We start from the raw sequence: 27531 nt of genomic DNA, 5'->3' as shown, positions 1-27531 counted from the left end.
GTGCAAGATGTCTGTGGTTTAACGCACGGCAGTGAGAGCCGGTGGCCGCCACGGGTTCCTCCTGCCTTGGCCGTCCCGTCGGTGCCGCACCCCCTCGTACCTGCTGTGCCTGACACGTGCGCCACTCACGCTCTCTTCTTGAGGCGTTTCCACCTTCCTCTGTGTCCCTAAACCGCAGGGTGTTGCGCTCTGGGAGATGCGAGTACGCATAGCCCTGGCTGAGCAAGCGAAGGGGCAGGTGGCCAGAGGTACTGCCGCTGCTGGTGCGGGGGAGGGCTGTACCAGCGGGGGTCGGGGCGTGGGTTTCACGGACTCCTGGGGTGCTGGCCGCAGTGTGGACCAGCAGAACTAGGAGACAACGCTCCATCAGCTCTGATACCTGGGCCACTAGGTGTGACCTGTTCTGTCTTGGTGGGGAGCTGGTCTTCATTCTGGAAATTTCCAGACACGTGCCTTGGGATGGGGCTCTTATCTGGCAGCACCTGGAAACTTGCGGTCCTGGGGGATTCCCATCACCTGATCCCATGAGGGTCTCCCTCTGCTCCAGAGTCTCTTCCCAGAACTCTGGAAGACTCTTCTGGGCCAGTTCTCCGATTTCCTTTGCCCCCTCCCCTTTGTTTTCCATCTTTCATCTTTTTGTTCCTCCTGCAAAATTTCTACTTTGTCATCTCCATTTCCCTCCCTTCTCATCCTCGAGTCCCCTCCCCACGCTCTCCCTCTACCTCTCCTCCCCCTTGCCACTCCCCGCCCCCAGCCCCAACCGCCCTGTTTTCCTTCTCCCCTGACTTGTGGCCTCTCCTCTCAACATTGTTGCATTTCTTCTCTCCCCTTCACTTCTTGCTCCCAGGCCTTTGCCCGCTGTCTGGGTCGCCCTGTGCTCCGCCGTCATTCCCTTCACGAATCACACTCAGCACCAAACACCAACATGCAGAAAGCCACCTCCCAAACCACGCCAGTCCTGATAGTAAAAATCAGCCTGTTGTTTTATTTGTTCAGAATAATGACCCCTCCCCTACCTGCCTCAAATGGGGGGGCGGGGCATGCAACCGGAAAACAATGGCCTTTTCCGTGGGATCCTCTGCCCCTGGGCCCAGGGCAACAGTTTTGAGGCAGAAGCGTGGGATCTGAGGGGGCCAGGGCTCAGGCACTAAGGTGAGGTGGGCGGGCACAGCAGGTGCTGCGGGGACTCCCGGGCCCACCTTGCACGTGAGGACGCCGAGGCACACACGGAGGAGGCGGCCCTTAAGCCGCTGGCTAAGGCCGGGACCTTGGGGCCCCAGGGGCGTCTGCAGGCGGCTAGGAGCCCGCCAGGTGCCGGTGGAAGTAGAGGCCGAAGAGGCTGGAGAGCAGCTGGCAGGCTGCGGTCCACCAGATGACGAAGGTGAGGACGGCGCGGAGGAAGAGAGGCGTGAGCAGGCTGCCTAGCGCCCCAGCGATCCGGGCCGCGGTCTGCTGGGCCTCATCCTCCCCGGGGCCCACCAGGCGACCGTGGGCTGAGGACGGGGCGGGGGACAGCATGGGGACCGGGCCCAGGCCCCAGGAGTAGCCGCCTGTGAGAAAAGGAGGGTGGAGGGAGGGGTGGGTAGAGGTACAGGCGGGGTTTGACCTCTGGGACCCCCACCGAGCCCTAGGCTCCACCTCCTACCCCCGCCACCACCCCAAACTCTCTCTCCGGCCGCCCACCCCAACTTCGGCCCCACCTCCTCCTCTCCCCTCCCCTGGGCCCTCCAGGCTCCGCCCCACCCCGCGGGCCGCCGAGTGTTACCAAGTCCTGCCCCGGCGCCGCCACCTCGCCCCTCTCCGTCCCCGCCCCGCCTCGCTCCCCGGCCGCCCCCAGGACCCCGCCCCAGGCTCCACCCCCAGCCACGCCCCTTCTCACCCAGCGTCTTGAGCAGCAGCGTGCAGTTGAGAGTGAGGATGAGCGGCGTCAGGTACTGCAGACTCACCACGGTCACGTAGCAGTAGACTCGCACCACCTAGTGGGCAGGTAGCAGGGGCTACGTGGGGGGGGGGGGGGGGAAGGGGGAGGCCTTCTGGGTTTCGCGCGACCCTACGCCCCAGGGACAGGGACCCCTCCCACCTTCAGTGCCCATACCCGCCTCTGGATCTCACGGGCCTCTATGCGGCCGGCCTCCCGCCGCAGCTGCTCCACGCGGGCCTTGGCCAGGCACAGGTAGGCCTGCAGGTGGGGCCTGGTCACGGCCAGCCTTAGCAGGCACAAGGCCACCAGCACCCAGAGGCGCAGTGAGTCGAAGGCTGAGTCCGATAGCCTGTGGGGAGGGGAGTGAGGAGGCTAGGGAGGCCGCCCCTGCTCCAGGATCTTCCCCCAGGATCCAAGGCTCCTCCCTGAGCCTCAGAGACGGGGGGGGGGGGGGGGGGGGGGGGTGTACACAGAAGGGCCCCCGCTGCCCTCCCCCCCCCCACCGGATGCGCACAGGGAGAAGGGCACCTCCCCCAGGGGTGCCTGGTGCAGGAAGTCCCGTGCAATGGGCTTGGTCCAGAGCCACAGGATGATCAGAGGGGACAGGAAGCTGGTATGCAGAAGGAACCTAGGGATAAGGGCACAGAGGAGTGAGGCCCACCATCCCCCCAGCCTCTCCTTTAAATCCCCCCCCACCCATCTGGCACTCTGCATAACTGCAGCATGGGCCGGTCTTCCGACATGGTCAGTGCATCCAGGTGTGTCTGGGCCAGCCGCAGGCCTGGAAAGGTGAGGAAGGCACCCAGCATGGATCCCACGAAAGCCAGCCCTAGGCGGATGGCCAGCTTGGCCAGAGGGAGCCTGGGGAGAAGAGAAGGGTCAGGAGGCCCCAAAGCCTGTCAGCAACCCCCCTACAAGTCCCAGCCCGCCCTTGCCCCACCTCACTTCCCAGGACTCACGCCCAGTCCCAGCCCTGCGTCTTCAGAAGTGGCTCCAAGTTCTGGGTCATACTGGCGAGGCCTGGGGAAGACAACGAGAGGGCAGTGTCTAACAGACCCCTGGAGCCTCAGTGTCTGCTCTGCCCCCCTCCCAGATAGACTTTTGCTCCCCAGGTACGAATACATCAGTGGGAGCCAGGCTCAGTGCCAGGCAAAAGGAAAACTTTCGTTGTATTTTGGTTATGTGCATTTTTTGTTTTGGTTTGGTTTGGGTTTTGGGTTTTTGTTTTTTTTTTAAGAATAGGAAAATGTACCAGGCAAACACCCTTGATTGGCCTGGGGGAAAGCAGGGGGCACGGTGGACCACTGAGTCTAAGCTTCCTGGATTATACCAGGAATCCGGAGGGGCATGAAAGACTCCCATAGGAGAAAACCAAAGTCCTGGAAAGAATCTTTGGTTCAGGCCCTTGGATTTTCCACAGAGTAAAAGCAAATAAAAATGAGCTCACAACCCAAATCACCAAACACACCAGGGAACAAATCACCATGAAGGAGAGTAAGCCGGGGCGGGGGGGAGTTTAGACCCTACAGACTACAGAAATCTTGCAGGTGTTATGTGTGAAATTATTGAGGAAAATAAAAGGTGGAATCACAGAACAGGCAACAGGAGGCTACCTCAGATGACCAGATATATTTGCAAAGGAACCAATTAAGCTCTTCCAAAGGGAAAATACAATTATTGAAATGATAGGTTGTTAAATGGCATATTCAAAACACCCAAAGAAGGAATGAATGAGTTGGGTCTGAAGAAATCACTCAGATTCCAACTCAGAAAGATAAAAAGTTAGGAAATATGAAGGGAGATTAAGAGATAAGAAGGACAGACTAGAAAGTCCAGCATAATTCAAATAAGAGCCCCAGAGAGAGAAGGGAAGAGAGAATGAAGGAGGAGAGGAGATTTGGAAGAGAATAGTTGAAAAGACTGCAGAATGAATGACACACACGAAGTATATCAAACCAGAATAATACAAAGGAATCCATACCTATACACTGTAGTGAAACTGGAATACCAAAAACAAAGAGATCGCAAAGCAGCCAGGGATTTAAGACAGATCACCTACAGAGGAAAGACAATTAGACCGGCAGCCAATGTCAACAGCAATCATAGAAAAAGAACAAAAAGAAGGTGAAAAGGTAAGATGGTAGAAACAATGCCAAATATGTGAGTAATCATAATAAATGTAAGCAGGTTAAACTTTGAAATTAAATGACAGAGACTGTTGGGCTTGATTGAAAATATCCAGCTGTATGTTTTTTAAAGGAGACGTACCTTAACATAAGGTCCCTATAAGGTTGAAAGAAAAGGGATGTTAAAAAGATACGACAAATACTAAGCAAAAGAAAGGTGGTATTGTATACTTGAGAGTTGCTAAGAGAATAGATCTTAAAAGTTTTCATCATAAGAAAAATAAGTTGTATCTGTATGGTGATGAATGTTAACCAGATTTATTGTGGTGGCTGTTTTGTAATGCATACAAATGCTGAATCATGATATTGTATACCTGAAACTAACAATGTTACATGTCAATTATATCTCAACTTAAAAAAAGCTGAAAAGGCTATATTATTACCTGATAAATAGAGTAAGACAGAAGTATTATTAGAATCAGAAGTGGTCAATATACCATGATAAAATGGTTGATTCACCAGGTATATACAGCGATTCTACACTTGTAAACACCTTGTCAATTAGCCACAAAACATAAAGAAAACACTGACTGGACCGTCTGGGTGGCTCAGTCAGTTAAGCATCCAACTCTTGATTTCGGCTCAGGTCATGATCTCAGGGTTGTGAGATTGAGCCCCATACTGGGCTCAGCACTGGGCATGGAGCCTGCTTGGGATTCTTTCACTCCCTCTCCTTTTGCCCTTCCCCCCTCTAAAAAAAGGGGGGAAGAGAAAGAAAGAAAGAAAAAGAAAGAAGAAAGAAAGAAAGAAAGAAAGAAAGAAAGAAAGAAGGAAGGAAGGAAGGAAGGAAGGAAGGAAAGAAAGAAAGAAAGAAAGAAAGAAAGAAAGAAAGAAAGAAAGAAAGAAAGAAAGAGAGAAAGAAGGAAAGAGAAAGAAGAAAGAGGAAGGAAGAAAGGCGAAGAAAGAGAGAAAGAGAAAGTAAGATCACAATGGAAACATAAAAATACCCAGAACTGCCTGATAATGAAAATTACAAGTCAAAACTTAAGGTGTGGACAAAAGTGGGACTTAGTAAAATATTTACAGCCTTATATGCTAGAAACGCTAGAAAGAGAAACAGAAGAAGCTGAAAACTAAATAGCTAAATACCCAACTAAGAAATTGGAAACAAGAAAAAGAAACCTACCGGAATAGTGCTATAAAAGCCAGAGATCCTAGCCACACAAAAGGGAAAGATTGGAAAAGATGAAAGAAAGCCAAAAGAAACCCACAATTCACTAAAAATGCAATTGTACAGCAAGGTCATTCCATGGAAAACACTCAGTTTGATCCCTACCTCATAAGACAGTAGTGAACGACCAGGAGTTTAAGGGTTTATGTGAAAGGCAAAATTGAAACATTGTGTTGGAAAATAGAACATGTCTTTCTGATTGTAGGGAAGGGAAGGGAATATCTTCAAGACAAAAACCAACTGAAATAAGGAACTGCTATTCATCAACAAACAAACCAACCAACACCAGAGGTGAACGCTGCAACTATTTTCAAGGGCTCGGCCCAAAAAAGTGCGACATGTGCATGTGCAGAGAATAAATAATGCAAACGTGGCCAGAAGAGTCTAGGTCAAGGGCATATGGGAATTCATTAGAGGATTCTTCCAACCATTCTGCAGGTTTAGAATTTTTCAAAATAAAACATTTGAGGCAGTTTTTTTTAAGGTTTTATTTTTAAGCAATCTTTACACCCAACATGGGGCTCAGATTCATAACCCTGAGATCAAGAGTCACATGCTGTACCGACTGAGCCAGACGGGTCCCCCACAATTTAACAGGAAAAAAAAACACCACAATGAAAGTGAAAAGCCATGCCACAAATTTGAAGATACACTCCCCGCTCCCGCCACTTGAACTTCTTTAAAATTGAGAAACACATGACCATTGATGGCATGCAATAGGTTAAGTGACAGTGTCTTTAATCTTCTTTCAGTGGATCAGGAAATAATGGTGTGTCAGATGTGATAGGAGGAGGTATGTGCCACACATGTAAGAAAGGATCAGTCCCCACAATATATAAAGAAACCCTACAAATCAACAAGACCAAAAAAAAAAAAAAAAAAACAGCCAAAGAAAAGCTTCATAACTTTGGATTTGGTGCTGATGTCTTAGATCTGACACCAAAGGTACGAGCAACAAAAGAAAATGTAGACCAATTGGACTCACGAGAATTAAAAATTTTTGTACATCAAAAGATACTACCAATGGAGTGAAAAGGTAACCCACCGAATGGAAAAAATATGTGCAAATCGTACATCTGAGAAGGGATGAGTATCCCAGATATATATACAGAACTCCTAAAACTCATCACCAAAAATACAGGTTCAAAAAATAGGCAAAGGGGGCGCCTGGCTGGCTTGGTTGGTGGACTGTGTGACTCTTGATCTCGGGGTCATAAGTTTGAGCCCCACGTTGGGTGTAGAGATTACTAAAAAATAAAATCTTTGAAAAAGAAAGAAAAATAGGCAAAGGACTTGAATAGACAATTTCTCCAATAAAGATACACAGATGACCAACAGGCATATGAAGATATGCTCAACATCACTCATCGTTAGGCAAATGCAAATAAAAACCTCACTGAGATACCACCTCACACCCACTAGGATGGTCACTCTCGAGGAAAAAGAAAAGGAAGATAACAAATGTTGGTGAGGATGTGGGGAAGCTGGAATTCTTGGGCACCGCTGGTAGGAATGTAAAATGGTGCAGCCAGCCAAGAAAAGAGTTGTGTGTGTGTTTTAAGATTTTATTTATTTATTTGTTTATTTATTTATTTATTTATTTGAGACAGAGAGCACAAGCAGGGAGAGCTGCAGAAGGAGAGGGAGAAGGAGAAGCAGACTCCCCACTGAGCGAGGAGCCCCACATGGGGCTCGATCCCAGGACCCTGGGGCAGATGCCTAACTAACTGAGCCACCAGGTACCCCAAGAAAGCAGTGTGTTGACTCCTCAAAAAAATTAAACATAGAATTACTACATAATCCAGCAATTCCACCTCTGGATCTGTACCCAAAAGAATTAAAAGCAGGGGCTTGTACCCCCATGTCCGTAACACTATTCGCAAGAGCTGAAACACAGGAGCAACAGAAATGTCCGTCGATACATGAATGGATGAGCAAAATGGGATATAGTCATGCAAATGGAGTATTATTCACCCATAAACAGGAAGGAAATTTGAACACAGGCTACAACGTGGATGAACCTTAAGGACATTATGCTGAATGAAAAAAGCCAGTCACAGAAAGACAGATGCTGAATGACTGCCCTCATAGAAAGCGTCTAGGATGGTCAGATTCATAGAGACAGAAAGTAGGATGGAGGGCGCCAGGGGCTGGGGTGGGGAAAATGGAGAGTCGGTGTTTAATGGGGACAGAGTTTCAGATTTGCAAGGCAAAAGGGTGGGGGGGAAGGATGGTGGTGATGGTCACACAACAAGGTGAATATGCTTAATGTCACTGAAGTGTACTCTTAAAAATAAAATGGTAAATATTATGTGTATTTTACCACAATAAAAAAAATGGAGGAAAAAACACATACAGCCTCAAAGAAAAATGGGCAACAGTATGAACAGGCTCTTCAAAGAAAAGGAAATGAGAATCGTGAATAAACAAGAAAAGCTGCTCAGCCTCCCAGGTAATTAGAGAAATGCGTGTCAAGACCACTAAAGGCGTCCTTTTCCACCACTAGACGGGCAAAAATCAAGCACTTTCCATAGATCTCAACTCACTCGCACCGGACTGTGCCCCTGGAAGGTTGGTGCGTTCACCACCCCACCTCACAAGCAGGGAGGTGAGGCAGGGGCTGCTGCAAGTTCACCCACGCTTGCCCAGGGTGGCTGGGACTCAGTGGGCAGCCTGAGACCAGGGTCCACACTCGGAACCCCAGGCCGCGTGGCTGGTGGGCGTGCCGAGAGAACTGCTCTGAAAAATGCTGAGGCACCCTCTTATGAAGGTGAACACGCCCCCTCGTCCCCAGATCCTGTGCCCCAAAAAAAAAACGCCTGCATATGCGGATGAGGAAACGTGCCCAAGAATGTTCCCTACAGCACCTGTGAAAAAAGCTCAAATGTGGAAACCACCTAGATGTCCCGCAACAGGAGAATGGACAAAGACAAGTGGCCTCACAAGAGAACGTCATTCATCTGTGAAAAGAGATGAACGAAAGCTGCCCGGACCAACACGGCCTCGCTCTGTAAACAGTATCAAAAAGACCGAAAAGCACCAGCTGGCAGATGACACACTGGCTGACACCATCCACAACAGCGAGCGGACTGTATGGTGAATTCCTTAGGGACAGAACATATGTGATGCAACTATTTTTTACAAAGGCACAGGAATGGGGTGCTTGGGTGGCTCAGTCGATTAAGAACCCGACTCTTGGGGTGCCTGGGTGGCACAGCGGTTAAGCGTCTGCCTTCGGCTCAGGGCGTGATCCCGGCATTATGGGTTTTCCTCTGCTATGAGCCTGCTTCTTCCTCTCCCACTCCCCCTGCTTGTGTTCCCTCTCTCGCTGGCTGTCTCTATCTCTGTCAAATAAATAAATAAAATCTTTAAAAAAAAAAAAAAAAAAAAGAACCCGACTCTTGGTCTCAGCTTGATCTCAGGGTTGCGAAGTTTGAGCCTTGCGATGGGCTCCATGCTGGGCATGGAGCCTACTTGAAAAAAAAAAGCAAAAGAATGATAAACACAAGATTTGAGAGACTGACTGGGGCTGTGAGTAGGAGAGGAAGGTGGGGGCGCCTGGGTGGCGCAGTTGTTAGGCGTCTGCCTTTGGCTCAGGGCGTGATCCCGGTGTTCTGGGATCGAGTCCCGCATCGGGCTCCTCCGCTGGGAGCCTGCTTCTTCCTCTCCCACTCCTGTGCTGTGTTCCCTCTCTCGCTGGCTGTCTCTCTACCACATAAATAAATAAAATCTTTAAAAAAAAAAAAAAAAAGGAGAGGAAGGTGGCGGGATTGGAAAGGAGCGCCAGAGACATGCAAGAATGTTGGGAATGTTCTAGTTCTCATTTAAGAAGTGAGTTTGTTACATTATTATTTTGCTTTGTAATTTACATATACATGTTCAATATATATATATATGTTCTATATATATGTTATATATATATCTCCAATATTAGATAATTTTAAAAATTGAAAAGCAGGGAGAATTGGTGAAGATAAAGCTCAAGGAACACAGCAAGGCTGTGCGCACCACAGTGAGTACTTTGATCTTTATCCAAACACCACAAGAGTCTGGTATCTGGCCGAGAAGTGATGTGATCCAAATTATATTTTTAAAAGATCATCCAAAGAATAGAGAAAATCAAAAGAAAAATGGGAAACTAAGAAAAAATATTTGCGACTACTATCCCATACAAAGGCTAATGTCTCTCATATATAAAGAGCTCCTACAAATCAATAAAAGGGTCAACCACTCAGCAGAAAACTGGGCAAAAGGACAGACCTTTTCTGGAAAGCAGATAGAAATGACTTTTCCACATAGGAAAAGACACTCAACCTTGCTTATACTTTCACCCATCAGGTTAGCCAGGACAAAAAAAAGTCTGAGGAAACACATTGGAGAGAATGTGGGGAAATGGGCACTTCATTAATCTCTTCCTAAATGGCAATTGACAACATTATCGAAATTACAAATGCACTTTCTCGCACAGGGCCACATGCGCAGGGCTACTCCCACACGACACGGTGGTAACACAACCTGGTTTTGAACGACGTTCGATAGTGAAGACTTAGATGTCCAGAAGTAGGGGACTGGTTAAATAATCATGGAACCCCCATAAAATGAAATACTATGTGGGTATTATAATTAAAAAAAAAAAAAAACCCACCCCACACTGTATGTAATATCAAGGGACAACCTCCAAATTAATGTTTTTAAGGGAAAAAGACAGGGTGTACAGCCATAAACACTACCGTTTTATGGGGAAAAAGGAAAGTGGTCTCCCAGTTTTCCTCTTGGAAGGGGAGCCAGTGTGGGTGATTTTTACCCCATGTATATCCTCTTGTACTTTATGAATGTTGTGCCATTTACCATTTCCTTCACCAAATTAAATTAGAATGGATAAATATTAAATCGCTGTGGCTGCTGGGGAGAGGGCAGATGAGGGGAACAGAAGTGCCCTGCGAAGAACTACAGCCGCAGGCAGCCATCAGAGGCCACGAGACAGGACAGCCTCTTGCCCCAAAGCCCCAGGAGACGCGAGGGCAGCAAGCAGCCATAGAGAGTCCCCCACCCCTTCCCCGATTATGTGCTGGTGGGACAAGCCACTTAAACCCCACTTCCACGAGGGAGTGATGGACGTGGCGACCCCCGCCCCAAACACTGCACGTACCTGGCTCCAGGCCCAGCTCGAGAGTCTCCTCCTGGACCACCTGCACCAGCATGGCCAGGAGCAGGAAGAGGAAGGCGAAGGTGAGGCAGACGGAGCGTTCGCCCCCCTCCTCTGCACTGAAGTACAACCGCGTCACCATCAGGAACATCTTGCTGGGGGCAGGGCTAAGGAAGCCTGAGCAGCTGTAGTGCGCCTCCCCACTCCCCCACTCGCAGCCAGAGCGGGGTTTGGAGTCTCCGGGAGCAGGGCGGTGACCCAGCAGAAGAGTGAGCTGCCGAACAAGCCCAGGACCCAAGGTCCAGTGCTGCTCGCGCCTGTGTCAGCGGGCTTGGGCTGCATGGGTGGCAGGCGTGCCTGGGCCTCCAGCTCGGCCTCATCACACCACCTGTGGCCATTTCTTTTTTTCTTTCTTTTTTAAGAATTTATTTATTTATTTATTTATTTATTTATTTATTTATTTATTTATTTTAGAGAGAGAACAAGAGCGAGTGGGGGGAGGAGCAGAGTAGGGGGAGGGGGAAAGAATCTCAGGCAGGCTCCATGCGAGCTCCGAACCCAACTAGGGGGGAGAGGGCTCGAGACCATGACCCCAGCTGAAACCAAGCGTTGGGCTCTCAACCAAGCCACCCAGGCACCCCTACCTGTGGCCATTTCTCACTGAAACAGCCAGCAAGTCTGTTTCTTCACAAGGGGGTGGTCTGTCTGACCCACCGAACCTGGCTGCGTTCACAGCAGGTGAATCTCCCGTTCCTCTGAGAAGCTGTCAGAGATACAAGGGCTGTATCTCGAATCTGCCCTGAAGACAGCCATGGGGCTTTCCAGAATCAGTGTGGACTTCGAGATGGGCTTTTCTTCCCAAGCCCATTCCACAAGGGCGTCACAGGTTTGTCTCTGTTCCCTGGGCAGCTTCATAGAAAAACACAGCAGAGGGGCCGCTTGGGTGGCTCAGTCTCAAGTGTCTGCCTGTGGCTCAGGTCATGATCCCAGGGTCCTGGGATCGAGCCCCGCATCGGGCTCCCTGCTCCACAGGAAGCCTACTTTTCCCTCTCCCTCTGCCTGCCACTCTCCCTGCTTGTTCTCTCTCTCTGTCAAATAAAGAAATAAAATCTTAAAAAAATAAAAAATAATTTAAAAAAAACATAGCAAAAGGGGCATCTCTTTTCCTGCCCCTGCATCGGGGCTGGTGACTTGCTTTGACCAAGAGAATGGACGGAGACAGGGCTGGGCCAACTTCCTGTGAAACCTCAGGAAGCCTGCAGCACCCCTTCTTCCTTGCTGGTGAGTCTGCTACCAGGAGGAAGCCTGGTTTAGCCCGCCGGAAGGTGGGACCCCTTAGAGCAGAGAGAAGCCCGCAGGGCTGAGCCCCGCCCAGGAGAGCGAATAACAGAGGGACCGTTTTACGCCACCCAGTTTTGGGGAGTTTTTTGGGGACAGCAGCTGATAACTGATAGACCAACTTTGGGGGGGGGGAGCTGGAGTCCCGCTTGCACGTGCCTCCCTCCTCCCTGACCACCTGCACAGCCCGAGGAAGGATACACGGAGAAGGCAACGGTGAGCAGAGCCCAGAACACGGCGATGTTGGTCTCCTTGGCCGGGCCCAGCACGTAGTAGTAGGCCTCTGTGAAGACGTACACGCCCCCCGAGTACACGGCGAAGTCCACGAACCACTGGTACTCCAGGAAGAAGCGCAGGACTGCGGGAAGCGCGCGGCTCAGTCCACAGCCCAGCACCGGCCACCCCCCTCGCCCATCCCACCAGGGTGCAGGCTGAGGCTGCGACGTTGGGGACCCAGCTGGGCTGTTACCGAGGGCATCAACTGCTGTGAGGGGACAGGTCTCCAGCTGGAAAGGGGCGTCTCGGGGCACAGACAAGGGCTTTTCTTCGCTATAGCCATTGGCCCACCTGTTGGGGGGGGGCGGTAAGGGCGGAGGGAGTGTCAGAGAGGCATCCTCTGTTCTCTCCTCCCCAGCCAGACATGGAGGCCCGCCCCATCCAGCCTGGAAGATTCCACCGTGCCACCCTCAGAGCACCTGAGGAGCTGGCTTGGGAGGTACCTTCTCCCGAGCCTGGGTCTCAGCACATCGGGGTGCGGACACCACCCACTCACAGGGCTGGCCCAGGGCACACTTGCAATAAGCATTAGCTCTCAGCCAGAGGCAACCAATGAACAACAGTGACATCTTCTCAACCTGGGGTGTCCACCCCTCTCCTCGGTGCCCAGAACTGCGCCTGGAAGGGGAGCTGCTCCCCTCAGGCTGGGGGCTCACTCACCGGTCCTTCCTGCCTCTGGGCTTCGGCTTTCCCTCCAGGGCCCGAAGCTCTTCCTCAGTAGGGTGCTTGTATCGGAAGAGACTGAGGGCAAAGACGGGAAGTCAAGAAAGCTTGGGCATGGAGGGCTCGAGGCAGTGAATCCTCAAACCCAGGACTGAGTCAGGGGGAGACCCGTAATGCATGGGGACAGGATGGGCAGAGGCCATGCAAGGCCCAGGGAAGGCCAGGGGAAGACTGGGGGAGTGCAGTGAGAAGCTATGGGGAAACGGCAGGGTGGCCTGGAGTCCTGGACACCCCTGAATCTGCTGCCTATCTTTTCTGGCGGGGCAGGCGTGTGCATTGACGGAAAGTTCAGTTTCCCCTAGATCTCAGAAAGGGTCCGAGAGCCAAACAGGGACAAAAAGCACTGCAGGAAACATCTACAGCGAGAGTAGTGTGGCAGGGGGGTTGGATTCCAGGAAGGCCGGAGTGGGGGGGGGGAGCAGCTGCTCTTTCCAGTGGGGAAATGTGGTCTCACGGGTGTGTACATCTGTCAAAACTGATCCAACTGTGTGCTTCAAATATTTGCAGTTTATTGTACGTCAATTATATCTCAATAAAGTTGTTTTTAAAAAACCGAGAACACCGTAGGGCCTGCCGCAGGGTTTGGAGGTGGCGGAGGGGGCGGGGCCCGGAGGGCCTCCTCCCACCGCCCGGGGCGGGGCTGTGGCTCACCTGCCATTGCAGAGCAGCCAGCGTGCGAAGGAGCAGTGCGGTGCCAGCCTGTGCATGAGGGTGGCGGTGAGCAGGGTCACCACCAGCTGCACTCCCAGGACGGCCTGGGGGGAGGGGACATGAAGGGCAGTGCCTGCCAGAAGGTCACAAGATCACTGCCTCGGAAGTCAGGTTATTTATAGAGAGGCTGGGGCCAGGTTGGGGAGCGAGGGCCTCCTGGGCTCCAGCTGCATCTTGAAGGAGGGGGCTGGGGTGGGCTCAGCCTCCACCCTGGGAGCCCCTGCTGTGTGTGGATTCCCGCACTCCCTACCAACACCACCTAGCTGGGGTGTAGGGTGGTGGAGAGCACAGGCTGGGGTTCACTTCTGGCTTCTGCTATGGATTTCAGCTCTTCAGCTCCCTGAGGCCTCGGTTTCCCCACCAGGAAATGGGGTGCTGCCTATTTTGTTTCAGGTGCTGTCAAGACCACCTTCCAGACCTACAAGGAGCACAGCCAGTGAAAGAGGCTCCCCTCCCACGGCCCCACCCACACGTCGTAGCTCACCCTGGCAGTTCCATCTCCCTCTTTCCCACCGGAAATTACCCTGATGATTCCATCGCCCTCTCCTTCTCGCTCCCTTTTGTAACCAGCCTCCTTGGAAAGCCTATTTCTGGCCACTATCAGTTTCAGGACAAAGACTTATACGAGTGGGATGGCTTTTTAAATTAGGAATTTCTCACTAAATTCTATGTAACAAACTTTTTACCAATTCATTACACGTTTTCATATATTAATTTTAAAACGCTTTAGAAGGAATGCTTTTGGTAATCAGTCTGAAGCTGGGTTTTCCTGCTTGAATGCAGTAAATACCAATTTGGTATCAGTAATTATGTAATTATATAAAATTATGTGCTCAGGAGTGCTGTCGACTAGTATTATGATATTATAATTAACAACTAAAGTGAAATAAAGATTACTTTAATATTAAAATTAATTATTAAAATTATCCTTTAATCAGGCAAGAATATGCTAACTGTAATAGGAAAAGCTCTAGTGTGATGGGTATCGGGCCAACACAGTAATTCGGAATGACTGCTGAGAAATCCATCATTAAGATAACTAAGAGGATATTTTCTCTATGCCTGTACTTGTAAACCAGAAACATTTTCTCAGTAATGAGGTTGGCGCATCATCTTTCTGGTCTTTAAATCTCAACTAATCTCTTCTCACTGCTCACCCTCCCTAACCCCCAAGTGCAGACTGGCTAGCGGTCACTAAAGACTGTGGGCACAGTCGCCGGCAAGGTCAAGGAGCCCCCTTCCAAGCCCAGTGAGGTGGGCCTCTCCGAGGGCCAGCACCTCCTCCTAGGGTCCTCTTCTGCCCCTTTCCGAGCCCTCAGAGCCTCCCACCGGCGCCTCTCCAGACAACAGATCCTGGGGCTCCCCTGCTGATCTTTCTCTTCCCTCTGTGGCCTCCACCCTGTGACTCAATCTCTTGCTAGGTTTTTAACCATCGACGACCTAACACGACCCCAGCACAGCGGCACCTCTAGCCTGGACCTCTATGCCTAGAGCGCAGATCATCCCCGTCTAGTCTCCGGAGGCCCCAGTACCCATCCGTCGCTCCCGCAGACACAGAGCTGGGCCCTTTTCAGCGAGTCAGGATGTCAGTCAAAATCCAACTCCTTTTCGCAGCCAGCAAGGCCTGGAGGGCCCAGCTCAAGACACCCTGCCTCATCGCCCGGCTCTCTCCGTAGGCCTGTCTGCCTCCATTCACTGGGGTCTCAGAGGCCCTCCCAGACCCTTGGGCTCTCAACTGCAGACCCCTATCACCCTCTGACACCTCCCAGGGAGGGGGCCTTGGCTCAAACTTCGGTCCCAGCACCTAGGAGAGGCAGGACGGAAGGAAGGAAGGAGAGAGGGAGGGAAGGAGGAGCCAGGGGGAAGGGGAGGAGATGGGAAAGAGGGAAGAAAGACAAGCATCCCTCCACCTGAGGCTCCTGAGGTCGGTCCAGCGATGTTTTTCAAGCCCCTCCCCCCAGCAGCCTCCGGTCTTGAGGTCCTGGCTCTGCAGATTTCCCAAGATATCTGGAGCCTCCCATCAGCCCACGTCTCTCTCCTGCTCAAAGTCTTTCCCTGGACCTACAGTCCGAGAATACGAGAATCCTGCTACCTGCTAACACCAATGAGGCTTTCCTCCGTTCCGCTCTCGAGAACCCTTCCGCTCATCTCCCATTGCTTCCCGCACCCAGGCCGGGAACCACGTTCACTTTTCATGTTCAGGCGCACATTCAACGCCCCTCCTTGGGGATTCCCACAGGCAGGGTCGGGTAGACCTCCGGGGCCCCTCCCTCTGCCCAGTCCGAACGTTTAGGGATCGGAAGTTCCCGCTCTCGCCCCGCATCAGCCTGACCCACCCACAGTGGCCAGGCTAAGTATGAAGAATAAACTCAATAGGTTGGACCCAGAGCCGCGTGAGACCTGAACGTTCCAACTGCGCTGTCTCCAATTCTGGGACCCTCGTCCGCTCCGAGGCCACCCAGATCCCCCTGGCCTGACTTCTCCTCTCAGGACTGTCCCGGGCCCTTCCACACACCTCAATACACGCAGCGACCCCATGCTTCCGCAGGACCCACGTCGCCAGCGTGGGCTCCAGCTGGACCCCCAACCTCCCCAGCGAGGATCCGTACGTTTTCGGGTCCCCAGTCCCCTCTGCGGGGCTGCGACCCCTCGGCAGGTCTCCAGGCCCCTAGAGGGCCCCCAGAGATTTTCCAGGATTCTCGAACGCTTAGGGACCTCCAGTCCTCTAGGCAGAACCCCCAACCCCTACGTAGGTCCCGCAGGGAGACTGAACCCAGAGAGGGACACACGGCCCTCAGCGCGACCCAGAGTCCCTCAGAGCTCCCAATCCCCACAAAGGGATCCCAGTTCCCTCGGTCTCCCTGGACCCCCTCAGCGGGATCTCCTGCCCCTCAGCCAAGGCCCCCCAAGCCGCTGGCCGCCGGCTCACCATGTCGCCGGCGGGAGCGCGGGCCGCTGACCGGAGGCTCCGGGCACCTCGCGGGAACCCAACCAATCAGAGCCCGGCTCTGTTTTGACAAACAGCCCATAAGACCAATCGTCAGGCTTGCAGCTGGAGCAAGCCACGAGGGACAAGAGGTCGCTCGCGTTGCATGCCGGAAGTTGTAGTTCGAAGACACCCGGCAAGCTCAGAAGTCGGTTGAGACAGGACTCTCTGGTACCCTGTGTGCTGTCCTCTCTGAGATTCAGTCTCCTAGCATCTGCGCCTATCTCGCAGGTCTGAGGCAAATACATTCATTTATCCACGCAAGACCTCCCGCTGGAGAGTTCTGAGCGTCAAACTCCCCTGATCAAGAACATTCAGTGGCTCCCACGGACTAGACTCCCAAAGGATCAGACACTCAGAGTCAAATGCTCTACCTGGCTGCAGCCGGCCGCCAGCACTATTGTACACACTACAATACAGCTCGCCACTGGCCATGCCATCTCATACCTCCAGGCCCCTGTAAATCCTATCTTTCCTCTTGGAATACCTCCTTTCGCAATCTTTTTTATTTAGCAAAGACTTATTCATCTCTATCAGCCAGGACTCTGATTGAACGCGCGCGCACACACACACACCAACTCAAATGGGCTCCAGCAAAAAAAGGGAAAATTTTGTGACAAAAAACTCTAAAAGCATAGTGAGCTTCGGGCATGGTTAGATCCAGGACAAAAAATGTCAGTCTCAAGAATCTGACGTTCTGTGTTTCGAGGCTTGGAGGAAAGGGCTTCTAGCATGGGTGCCTAAGTTTTGCTGTCTGCATTTTCATGGATAAGTGTGTCTGCCTGAGTGTGGACATATATGTGGGTGTGATCAGATGTCTGAGGGCTTTTTTAATTTTTTTAAAAAGATTTTATTTATTTATTTTTTTGAGAGAGAGAGCAAGTGAGAGAGAGCCTGAGTTGGGGGAGGGGCACAGGGGGAGGAGCAAGCAGACTCCCCGCTGAGCAGGGAGCCCAATGTGGGGGCTTGATCCCAGGACCCTGGGATCATGACCTGAGCCAAAGGCAGACACTTAATTGACTGAGCCACCCAGGCACCCCAGATGTCTGAGGGTTTTTATGGGGCCTGTGAGTGGGGCCTGTAGAGTTGATTGCCTTGTCTCTGTGGGTGTTTTTGTCTTTGTTTATGAGCACACGGGGATGTCTGTTTTCAGGGGATTCACTGTGACTTTGGTCCTCTGGACTCATCCCCTGGAAAGAAGATGGGTGACAGTGGCGGTGAGGGTCACTGGGATTTCCTTGGACCAACAGGGGGCCATGAGCCAATCTGTGAATCCATGAGGGATCCAGGGCAGCTGGGATTTGGGGAGGGTGTCAGAGAAAGGGACGAAGAAAGAAAGGAGGGGCATTTGCTGCAGGCCCACTGCATACCAGACTGGGGAGGTGGGGTGGCTGACTCCTGCTCCTTCCTGTAGGCTGTGGGGGCAGGACAATTGTCTCCATTTCACTGATGAAGACACTGAGGCTCTGGGAGGCCCGAATCTCTACGTCACACCTTGACCTCTCTTCCTGGACCCAGGGCTTACGAGTTTAGGTGTCACAGTGCCGCCCATGCGGTGAACCACAGGAAATTCACGCATCCTGAACTCAGGAGGTCCTCCTCTTCCCTCCCGCAACTCCCCATCCTCCAGGTTATCCACAAGCTCTGGAGTTGGCCTTGACCCCTCTCTCACCCACACCTGATCTGTCAGCGCCTCCTGATGATGGTTCCACCTTCTAAGCATAGCCAGTCTCACCAGCACCACAAGCTCCACCCAGTCAACTTCCTTCATGTCTGCGCTGCAGTCCCCTGCTCCCCGATCTCTGGCTTCCACCCCCTACACCTCACCTCACCTACCCACAGTCTCTGTTCCCCAGAGCAGCTTGAGGACACCTCTTAACACTTGAGCCAGACAATGTCCCTCCTCTGTTCTCAAATGGACACCCCTCACTCTCTATTCTACGTGGGATGTGTGGGTTGTCTGTTCCATGTTGGACGTTCCTTGTTCTCCGTGCTCCACTGGGTGAATCCACATTCTCTGTCCTGCACTGGGCACTCCATGGTCCCTGACCCTCACTAGACACTCCCTAGCCGTGTCTGCATTAAGAGCCCGGCTTCTCTGACTACTCTGAAGCCCACACTCTCATTCCACACTGAGCAGTCCACCATCTCTGCGTATGGTGCTCTTGGAAATGCATCTCTCAGGTGTATGACTTCCATGGCTGCATTTGTGCCACAATTCCCATGATGCTTTCAACCCGTGGCTGAGCTCCTGGGAGACTCAGGGTCCCACTGATGGTGACAATGCCCCTAACTGATATCACTATGGTCTCCTTAGAAAGGCTGGCAGAGAACACTTTCCACACAACCCTCCCTGCCCTCCGAGCACCCCCTCCACAGAGCCAGCAGGTGTAGAGCTGGAGTCTGGACCAAAAGTGTTTCCAGAAGCCAGTAGCCTGCTCACTGACCTCTCACGACCCAGGACACCCCAAGCTGTGCAGGTATAATTACACATGTACAGGCAACATATGACACAGCCCTTTCTGAGTCCCCAGGCTCAGAGCCTGAAAACATGGGACGAAGCCCCTGGAAGCCAAGAAGGATTTTATTTTTTAATTACTATTTCTATTTTATTTTTCACTTTGGAGCGGGGAGTGCAGAATCCAAAGCACACTATTGGGCGCCACCTAATGGACAATGGCGAAAGTGCAGCCTCCCAGGATGCCCATGTAGAACCACACCCACCCGCCCATGCCCCCACCCCCCAGCCTTTGAAAGCAGCCCACATTTTTAGGAACCCGACATAGGGCGCTTAACCTGTGGACACTGACTTCAGGGACTGGCCTGGCTTCTTCTCCCCCGTGAGGGTGAGATCCAGAGGCTAAGAAGGGACCCTCTCCAACCTTGCCTCCATTTCACCCAACCAAGGTTTGGGACTGGAAGTATTTCCAGGGGGGCTCAGGGCAGGAGACATGGTGGGCGACAGGGCAGACAGAGTAGAGGCGTGGGGCAGCTGAGGATCTCGGAAAGGTCAGGGATCAGATCTGATTGGGACCCCACGAGACCACCTCGGGGAGTGAGTGGGCAGGAGAAGCAGATGGAGTTCCCTCTGGCTCCTGGACACCCAAGTCCGCCCTCAGGATGCCGGCCAGGGTGGGGGGAGTTTGTGCCCCCCCCCCCCAGAGTGGGTAGATTAATACCCGGCTCCCTCCTGCCTCTTACGGATCGAAATTGCTGGGTCAAGGGATTAAGGGATAATATGCCCATTAGAAGATGAATCGTGTAGTGACCGCCCCCAGCCAGCGGGTAGGTAGCACAACGTTCAAGATACTCAGCTGGTTCTTGCGGCAAGCGATTGCAACCCAGCCTGGGAACTTCCCCTTGAGCACACGACTCGACGTCCTCAGGAGGTGGTAGCCCAGCCTCTGGCCCCTGGAGTGGAACCACTTTAGGTGAGCGCTCTAAGCGCTCCCGCAGGGTCCCCAGGGGCGGAGGAGGTGAGCAGCGCAGCCCACGGAGTCCCCTGCTCGCTGGCGCCCCCTGCAGGGCTCTTCCCCGCCACGTCCCTACCCCCAAGCTGCCTTCCTCCTGGATTCCCAACTCCTAATCCTAGTCTCAGGACAGGATTCTGGAGGGGGTACCCCAAACCGAGCCCAGGCAAGACTGAGACATCTTGGGAGGAGATGGGAGGACCCGGACGTGGTAGTGGCTCTGAGCAGCGACAGATAGTTTCGTCCATGGACACCACGCGTGTTTTATTGGTGGATACACACACAGGAAAGGGAGAAAGGAGCCCCCCAACCGTGGATCCGAACTCCAGGCCCTCACTTTGGAGGGTCGTAACTGCTGGGTCTTCTCTAACGACACGGGGAGGGAGATTGGGACCCCACGTGCCCTCGCCCGCCCCCGCGTGGGAGGAAGGACCGGCGCCACCCCTGCGTCCACTACCGAGCCCAGCCGTCGGCAGTAGGCAGCCGGCGCAGGGGGGGTCCGGGCCGTAGGGGCTCTGCCAGGGGCCGGGACAGGAGCAAGGGATAAGGGAAAGTCTTGGGAAAGTCGCCGGGGCCCCCGGGGGCCGGCGAGAGGCGCTCAGACTTGATGCTGACTGGGGGGGTTGGCGGGGAGGCGCCACGGGCGGCGGGACCCTCCTCACTCAGGCTTCGGCTCCCACTGCAGGGAGAGAGAGAGAAGGAGGGCTGTGAGCTCAGGCAGGAAGGGAAGGAAGCCAGAGGGTGGTGTGGCTTGGGCAAAGACTCCGCAGGAGGACCTTGGGAAAGGAGGGGGTGGCGGTCCCTCTTGGGGTTTCCAAAATAGCCACCCATCCCACCAAGAACTGACGGGAGGGGCTGAGTGTAGAACCAGGAGTGGCCACCAGAGGTCAGCAGTGGCTAGAGGCTTAGGAAGACTTGGAGGGACCCCACAATGACCCGAACAAGGGAGGGGAGAGAGAGGTAGGGCGGTTGGGGCGCTTACCTGGGCTGGGGAGGGGCGGCTGGGGGCCCATCACCCCTCGAATGCTGCCAGGGGGCCAGGGTGGGGGGCTGCAGCAGGCCAGGGGGTGGAGGAGGGTCTCCCAGGCCATATTCTGGGGGGGGGGGGATAGGAGGAATAAACTGAGGCCCTGACCTCAGGGAGCCCCTTGCCCAAGTTTGACCCATCTCACCAGCCAGTTTTCAGACCACCAATCCTCACCCCTCACCCCCAGCAGGTAGGTGTATGGATGTTTCCCATGGAAGGACACATGGGGGTGGTGCATACCTGGGGGGCCTGCAGGGAGGAAGGGGAAACTCCCAAGTGGGGGTCCTGGAGCTGTGGCCGAGCATGGACTCTGTAGACTACCATAGAGTCCTCTCTGTGGGGAGACAGGGTAAAGGGGAAACTGAGGCCCACACCCAGGCCATCCTGCCCTTCCCCATCAGCCCCGTTACACCTTCCCCTCACTCACTGAGGTGCTCAGCCCCCCTCGGGCCCCCGCCAGGCTACCGGGCAGGTCCGGCCTCCGCCCGTCCGCTGCCAGGTACAGGGGTGGTGGCGTCTTGCTGGCAAGGTGTCTCGGTGAGAAGAGAGGGTGTGCCAGGCCTGCAGAGCGGGAAACCCCCAGAGAGAGGGCACGTGGCCATGTCATCTAATGAAGTCTGAGGTCCAGAGGTAATATGCACAGACAAGCAGTGCCTGAGCCAAGATCCCCCCTACAAGCCTCCCTTGGATTCCCACCCCCTTTTGCCCCAGGGCCTATGGCCCATGCTCACCTGGGGGCCCAGCTTTGGGGGCTGCTGGCCGGAAAGGGGATGGGTGGCTCTGGGCGGGAAGGGCCTCCCCAAGCCCACTGGGGTCGCAGCCTGGTGGGGGCAGGGCCCCATATACCATGTCCGGGCTGGGCATAGTAGGGGCTGCTGGCTGAGGGCAGAGACGACGGGATTGGTTGGAGGAACATGGAGATGAGGACATCAAATCCAAGACAGAAAATCAGGGGCCAGCCTCCACCTCTAGAAGCCCTTGCTACTCCTCCCTCTGGCCTAACCCCACATGACAGAAGGAGGCTGTGTCTGGTGCTGTCACTCATTGACAGCTAGGCCCAGAGCTGAGGCTTCTTGCTCAGCATGGGGTTGGCACTGAGGGGGCTTCCCAGGGTGTTTGATGAATCAAAGAAATAAAAGAGGAAGGAAATTGCTGTCCATTGAACTCTTATTCATCCTTCAAAACCCCAACTATAATGCCCACTCCTCCAGGAAGCCTTTCCTTTCTGCTTAGGCAGAGACCTGCTCCCAAACTCTAGGCTTCTTGGCCTTAGGTCCCTGTCTCAGTCTCAGCCTTGACCACTTGGGCCTAGGAGGTGAGGGAGGGCCCCTTCATGGTGGTGCAGGAAGTCACTTACATAGAGTCGGGGCCGGGGCAAGGTTGGGTCACCCCCGTCACCTGCCAACCTCCGCAGCTTCTCTCCTGGCCCCTCGGGCCCTTCATCTGGCTCCAGCTCTGGTCCATCAAGGCCCACACCCCTCCGCTTCAGTGTCTGTGGGGAGGGGAGACAATAGGGTGACTCTCCCCCCATCCTAGCCAGGAAACCTGGTTCTACGGGAGAAGGAAGAGACCTACCCCACCCAGCTCTGTGGGTGGATTGGAGTGCACGCACAGCCTGTTCCAGCCAAATCCCATTGACCAAAATCCCTAGTGAGTTATCATCTAGCAAATTCCACATGTGTGCGAGAGAGGGACTGTCCTGCCCTGGGACCACAGAGGCCCAGGTCACACAGTGGGGGCCAAGATCCACTGGCCCTGCTGGCGCTGTCCTCCCCCTGGATATGATCCTGGAACCTCCGTTCCGCACTCGAGGGCAGCCTCCACGCCTGGCGTGCAACAGGTGTTTCATAAATGTTGGAGGACAACCTTCTAGGCTTTCCCGCGCTGCTTCCCCCGGACCTGCACACTCCTGGACCCCTGCCTCTCCTTGACAGCTTCTCCCCACCCTCCTGAAACAGGAGGGGTCGCCATGTGCCACCCTAGGCCTGCTGGTCTCTCCATCCCTGTGGCTTCAGCTTCCCGTCTTGGGAAAAGATTCCCATGCCCAAAGGGAAGTGATCTCGCCCATCCTGGGGACGAATCAGCTGGCGCGGGGCTGCTTCTGCCTCTTTCTCCTGAGGACGCAGCAGCTCAGACAAAAACACTCCAGGCCCTCAGTGAGGTCCGCTGGCTTCAAGGTGCCCTTCATTCCGTTTCTGCCCTCACCACACAGGGGGCAGGATTCAATGAGATGCGGTGTGTGCGGGGCCCACAGTGGCTGTTTTTATTTCTACTGTGGGGGCGGCTGCCCCTCGGAGGGACCCCACATTGCCTCCAACCCGCTTTACCCGCAGTAAAGCCAGAGTGCAACACTCGTCTTTTGTGCCAACCAAGCGTCCCTAGGCTGGGAGCACGCGCGGGGAGCTGCACCTGGGGGCGCTGGGGGGGAGGGCCCCGGGGGTACCTCGAGGATGTCGGTGTTGGTGCGGCTCTCGTGGGGCTCGCTGTACTCCGTGTACTTGAGCAGCACGCGGTCCATGTCCGTGCTGGCGTACTGGAAGAGGCGATTGGCGCTGTTGAAGATGATGAGGGCGATCTCACAGTCGCAGAGCACGCTCAGCTCATAGGCCTTCTTCATCAGCCCGAACTTCCGCTTAGTAAACGTCACCTGGAGCCAGGACCCACAGGCAGCGTGGAGAAGACATGGATTGGGGGTGGCAAGGAGGAGATGGCGGGGCCTAACTGTTCCCCCAGCATGCCATGTTGTGCCTCGTGCGTGCCGTCCTTCCTGGCTCTGCTGCTCTCCCGCTTCTCACGTCTCAACCCGGCAAACTCCTATTGGTGCTTCAAAACCCCACCCAAATGTCCTCTCCTTGGGGAAGTTTTCCTTGGTCTCCAGGACAAGGCCCACATTCCCTCTCTGGGCTTCCTCAGTTCTGTGCCTCTCTCTGGACCAGCCCTCTGAGTTGGGTGTGTGTGTGTCAAGCTCCATCTCTCCCATGGCTGGGGCTCCAGTCATCAGGGAGAATAAATGAGCAAACCATCGTGAAAATGAGCAAATGCTACATCTCGAACTCTGGACACCGCATCAAGGCTCCCCGTTCCCTTGCAGTTTCCCCAGACAGACAGGCCTTTGCCCAGGCTGGGTCCGCTGCCAAGAACGCCTTCCCCCCAGCTGCTCTCCCACCCAGTGAACTCACCTGCCGATTCCTTTGGTCCAGAATGCGTGAGATCTGGATTTTTTTCCTCCCCATCGTGCCAGGCTGGGTGATGCGACCTTGGCCTTGGGGGGAAGGCAAAGAGGACAGAGTGGGTGGATAGAAAGTGAGACCAGGCACCGAGCCTCCCTTCTGTCTTCTGCCTGTACCTGCCAGGCTTTGAGGGGGAGAGGAGAGGGGAAATCGAGGTGGGCTGGGTCACCCCCACAATCCCTACTCTCAACCGGCCCCAGATGCAGTAGATGTTCGGGGCACACCTTTGGCCCAATTCCACATGAAGAGAAGCCTAACCGAGGGCAAAGGATCGGGGTACAGATGTCCCACCCCGTCTCTAAAACAAAACAAGCTGGTAATTGTGGGACCTCGAGGGAGAATGACCTTCCCAGGTCCCTCTGTGTGTGCAGTGCGGATAACAGTGTCACACACAGTCCGGTGCTGTTGGGAGATAAAACGAGCTAACCCATGCGAGGCATTCAGATCTGCCCAGCACACAGCAGGCGCCACATACGTGCAGCTATTAGGAATACTGGCAACAGCCTAAAAGCCCTTGACGAGCCAGGCTGGATGGACATCTGATGCCCATACCTGGCAGTGCTCAGGAAACACTGTTCCCTGACTCACTGATCTTGAACCACTGGAAAAAAAGCCTTCTCCGTGCATCAGACACCTGTAAGCCATTCAATCCTATCACAGCTCCCCAACAAGCAAGATCAAGGGCTGTGGTTACAAGAAAACAAATATTTAAAAATTGCGTTGAGAGTAGAAAAAAGACTAGACAGAAATGAGCAAGATAGGAGTCACTGCTGGGTGGAAATCTATGGGTGAATTTTTCCCCTTTTAAAAAAAAATTTAGATGCAATTCGCACCACCTAAAACTAACCATTTTAAAGTGTGCAATTCAGCGGCCCTTAGTGCGTTCACAATGTTTTACAACCATGACCTTCAGCTAGTTCCAGAAAATTTTCATCCCCCCAAAAGGAGACCCCATACGTATTAGCAGTCACTCCCTACCCTCCCTCCACCAGCCCCTGGCAACCGTGGATCAGCTGTCTCTGTGGACTTGTGCGTTCTAAAGGTTTCAGTAAATGGAATCATACAATGTGTGACCTTTGTTGTCTTTTTTTTCTTCCCTTTTTGATTATCTGAATTTTCTAACTTTCCCCTCTTGGTGATTATATATTATATCCATTTAAAAAGAATTGGGGGGCGCCTGGGTGGCTCAGTCGTTAAGCATCTGCCTGTGGCTCAGGGTGTGATCACGGTGTCCTGGGATCAAGCCCCACATCAGGCTCCCTGCTGGGAGACTGCTTCTCCCTCTTCCACTCCCCCTGCTTGTGTTCCCTCTCTCACTGGCTGCCTCTCTCTCTGTCAAATAAATAAGTAAAATCTTTTAAAAAACCACAAAAAACAAAAAACCAACAACAGGGGGAACCTGGGTGGCTCAACTGGTTGAGCGTCTGACTCCTGATTTCAGCTTGGGTCCTGATCTCAGGGTCCTGGGATCGGGCCCCTGGCAGGGCGGGGGGGGGGGGGGGCGGCTTCTGAGCTAAGCAGGGAGTCTGCTCAAGGATTCTCTCTCCTTCTCCCTCTGCCCTTTCCCTGCCTCTCTCTCTTTCAAATGGATAAATGAATCTTTAAAATAAAAATAAAAAGAATAACAGGTGGGCGTAGCCTGGGACACGATGGAAAGACCTCAAGCTTAGAGCTCACACTGGGGTTTGGGCCTGAGGTCTGCTTGAGAGAAACCCTGGACCCTTCTCATGAGGACCTTGGATGTCCCTGGAGGGGTGCTCAAGGGTGAGAATGGACAGCTCGTGGAGGGCAGCATCTCCCCAAGACATGCAGCATGGTGGGGTCCAGGCCTTCCCCAGCCCTCCCCCCGTGCAGGGCTCCTTGGAATGAAGGAGTCACGTTGCCCATCGTGCGGCACTCATCCCACCGTACAGACAGCCACCCCAAGTCATCCAAGACCCCTCCACCAACTCTATGACCACATGATCTCCTGGCCCCTCTCATGTCACAGGTGAATGAGGCTTCAGGTGAGTGGCCTGCCCAGGTCAGGTGGGCCTGCGGTCAGGTCCCAGACAGCCTCTGACCCACTGGGCAGTCCTTAGCAAGGGAGGCCTCTCCCTAGGCCTCAGTGTGCTGTTCTGTGGAGGGACTGGGTATGAAATGTAGAGGACCTGACACAAGGCCCGGAATGAGCTCTTGGGAAGGTATAGGAAAGTGTGGGTCCATCTCCAGGAGCAGCCATAGCTGTTTCCCAGAGTCCAGTCCCAGGGGTTTGGATGGAACACCCACCCCCACCCCGGCACTGTCCCAGAGTCCCGGGACTCAGAAGTGTTAGACACTGTTGTATTTGGCTTGCTGTGTGACCCCAGGTGTGCCCTCCACTCTCTCTGGTCTGGGTCTCTGAGCAGTCACAACTATGCAGAGCCAGGACCCACGGGAGCCCCAGCTCTGGCCCCCCAGCTCCAGCTATACTTGCTAAATTTAACTTCCCGGGCTAATTTTAATCCCTGGCCGGAATCGGGTGCGTTCCCACGGCTGGGACGTGTTGCCCCCGCCCTGACAGGTCCCTGGGGACAGAAGGGGGGCACTGGTCCGGAGGTCCTGGTGCCAAGGTGACTCCGGAAATGCCCCCGTGCCTGGGGTCCCATGGGAACATGGGACTCAGACATGAATCTCCGGGCCTGGAAGATCTGAATCTGGACCCTTCTCAATCTGTCCCCAGTTTAGACAAGGACATCCAGGCCAGGGCAGGGTTCACATAATGAGGGAGCCCCACAAGCCAGAAGGCTGGGGCCAGGGGGGCCTCTCTGAACTGAGACCCAAGAGCCGAGACAGGAAGGGAGTTCCAGGTGGAAGAGGAGCGGGTCCAAAGGCCCTGAAGAACAACAAGACACAGTACTGAGACTGGAGCAAAGAGGCCAGGGGCAGAGGCCACAGAGGCAAGGTCACTCTGGGTGCTCTGAACTGTGGCGAGGACTGTGGGTTTTGGTCTAAGAGCGACAGAGAGCCATGAGAGGGGTTTTGACCCAAAAGGGATGGGGTTTGATTTATCATTTACAAGCTTAGCCAGAGCTGCCATGGGGAGCAGGACTGTTGGGGGCCAGGCGAGAGATGACAGGAGACTTGAGGGGAGACCAGGGCTGTGTCCATCTGGGCAGAGACTAGGGGTGCGGCCCCCCATTCCAGGCCTACATCATACACTTTAAGTCACTGTTCTCCGGGGCTCTTTGGTTCCTCCCGAAGCCACCAGATCCTCTGCCACCGCTGGGGCCAGGCCTGGCAGAGGCAGATGGGTTCATGCATGGGTTTGACCCTTCTGACACTTGATGACCTCGGGACCCCTAGTCCTCACCCAAGAACCAAAGTC

The 27531-nt window shown here is 53.9% G+C and overlaps 2 protein-coding genes across 3 annotated transcripts; both read right to left on the bottom strand.

The window, feature by feature from the left end:
- Nucleotides 1-959: 959 nt before the first annotated feature.
- Nucleotides 960-16448, bottom strand: TMEM161A (transmembrane protein 161A). Of its 2 annotated transcripts, XM_087867136.1 has the most exons (13): nt 15263-16382; nt 14952-14953; nt 13413-13516; nt 12699-12779; nt 12232-12329; nt 11964-12120; nt 10428-10579; nt 2881-2941; nt 2639-2782; nt 2436-2549; nt 2096-2270; nt 1880-1976; nt 960-1550 (listed from the first exon to the last, which is right to left on the bottom strand). In XM_087867136.1, the coding sequence occupies exons 1-13, from the start codon at nt 15372-15374 to the stop codon at nt 1297-1299; spliced, it is 1551 nt and encodes a 516-aa protein (XP_087723262.1). In that variant the 5' UTR covers nt 15375-16382; the 3' UTR covers nt 960-1296. The 2 variants fall into 2 exon arrangements, with proteins under 2 accessions (XP_087723262.1, XP_045634584.1); XM_045778628.2 differs by lacking the exons at nt 12232-12329; nt 14952-14953; nt 15263-16382 and adding an exon at nt 16402-16448.
- A 3727-nt stretch (nt 16449-20175) lies between these two features.
- On the bottom strand, nt 20176-24213 carry MEF2B (myocyte enhancer factor 2B). Its single transcript, XM_045778553.2, has 8 exons — nt 24135-24213; nt 23399-23602; nt 22313-22447; nt 21687-21834; nt 21383-21516; nt 21196-21289; nt 20911-21022; nt 20176-20607 (listed from the first exon to the last, which is right to left on the bottom strand). Exons 1-8 carry the CDS (start codon nt 24186-24188, stop codon nt 20382-20384), a joined length of 1107 nt encoding a protein of 368 aa, XP_045634509.2. The 5' UTR covers nt 24189-24213; the 3' UTR covers nt 20176-20381.
- Nucleotides 24214-27531: the final 3318 nt, after the last annotated feature.

Source organism: Ursus americanus, chromosome 14 (genome assembly GCF_024610735.1).
Source record: "Ursus americanus isolate L20-20 chromosome 14, mUrsAme1.1.p, whole genome shotgun sequence".
NCBI lineage: Eukaryota > Metazoa > Chordata > Mammalia > Carnivora > Ursidae > Ursus > Ursus americanus.
Note: the sequence above shows the minus strand (reverse complement) of the source record. Positions and strands in the feature narration are given on the sequence as shown.

Coding starts and splice junctions, on each gene's coding strand:
- TMEM161A (XM_087867136.1), bottom strand. CDS start 15,374: ATGCTTGTCTTTCTTCCCTCTTTCCCATCTCCTCCCCTTCCCCCTGGC. Junction 2,783..2,880: donor ACGCAGGGCTGGGACTGGGC/GTGAGTCCTGGG, acceptor TCTTCTCCCCAG/GCTCCCTCTGGCCAAGCTGG. Junction 1,551..1,879: donor GCTGCTGCTCAAGACGCTGG/GTGAGAAGGGGC, acceptor CTTTTCTCACAG/GCGGCTACTCCTGGGGCCTG.
- MEF2B (XM_045778553.2), bottom strand. CDS start 24,188: ATGGGGAGGAAAAAAATCCAGATCTCACGCATTCTGGACCAAAGGAAT. Junction 22,448..23,398: donor CCAACACCGACATCCTCGAG/GTACCCCCGGGG, acceptor CCCTCCCCACAG/ACACTGAAGCGGAGGGGTGT. Junction 21,290..21,382: donor GAGGGGGGCTGAGCACCTCA/GTGAGTGAGGGG, acceptor GTCTCCCCACAG/AGAGGACTCTATGGTAGTCT.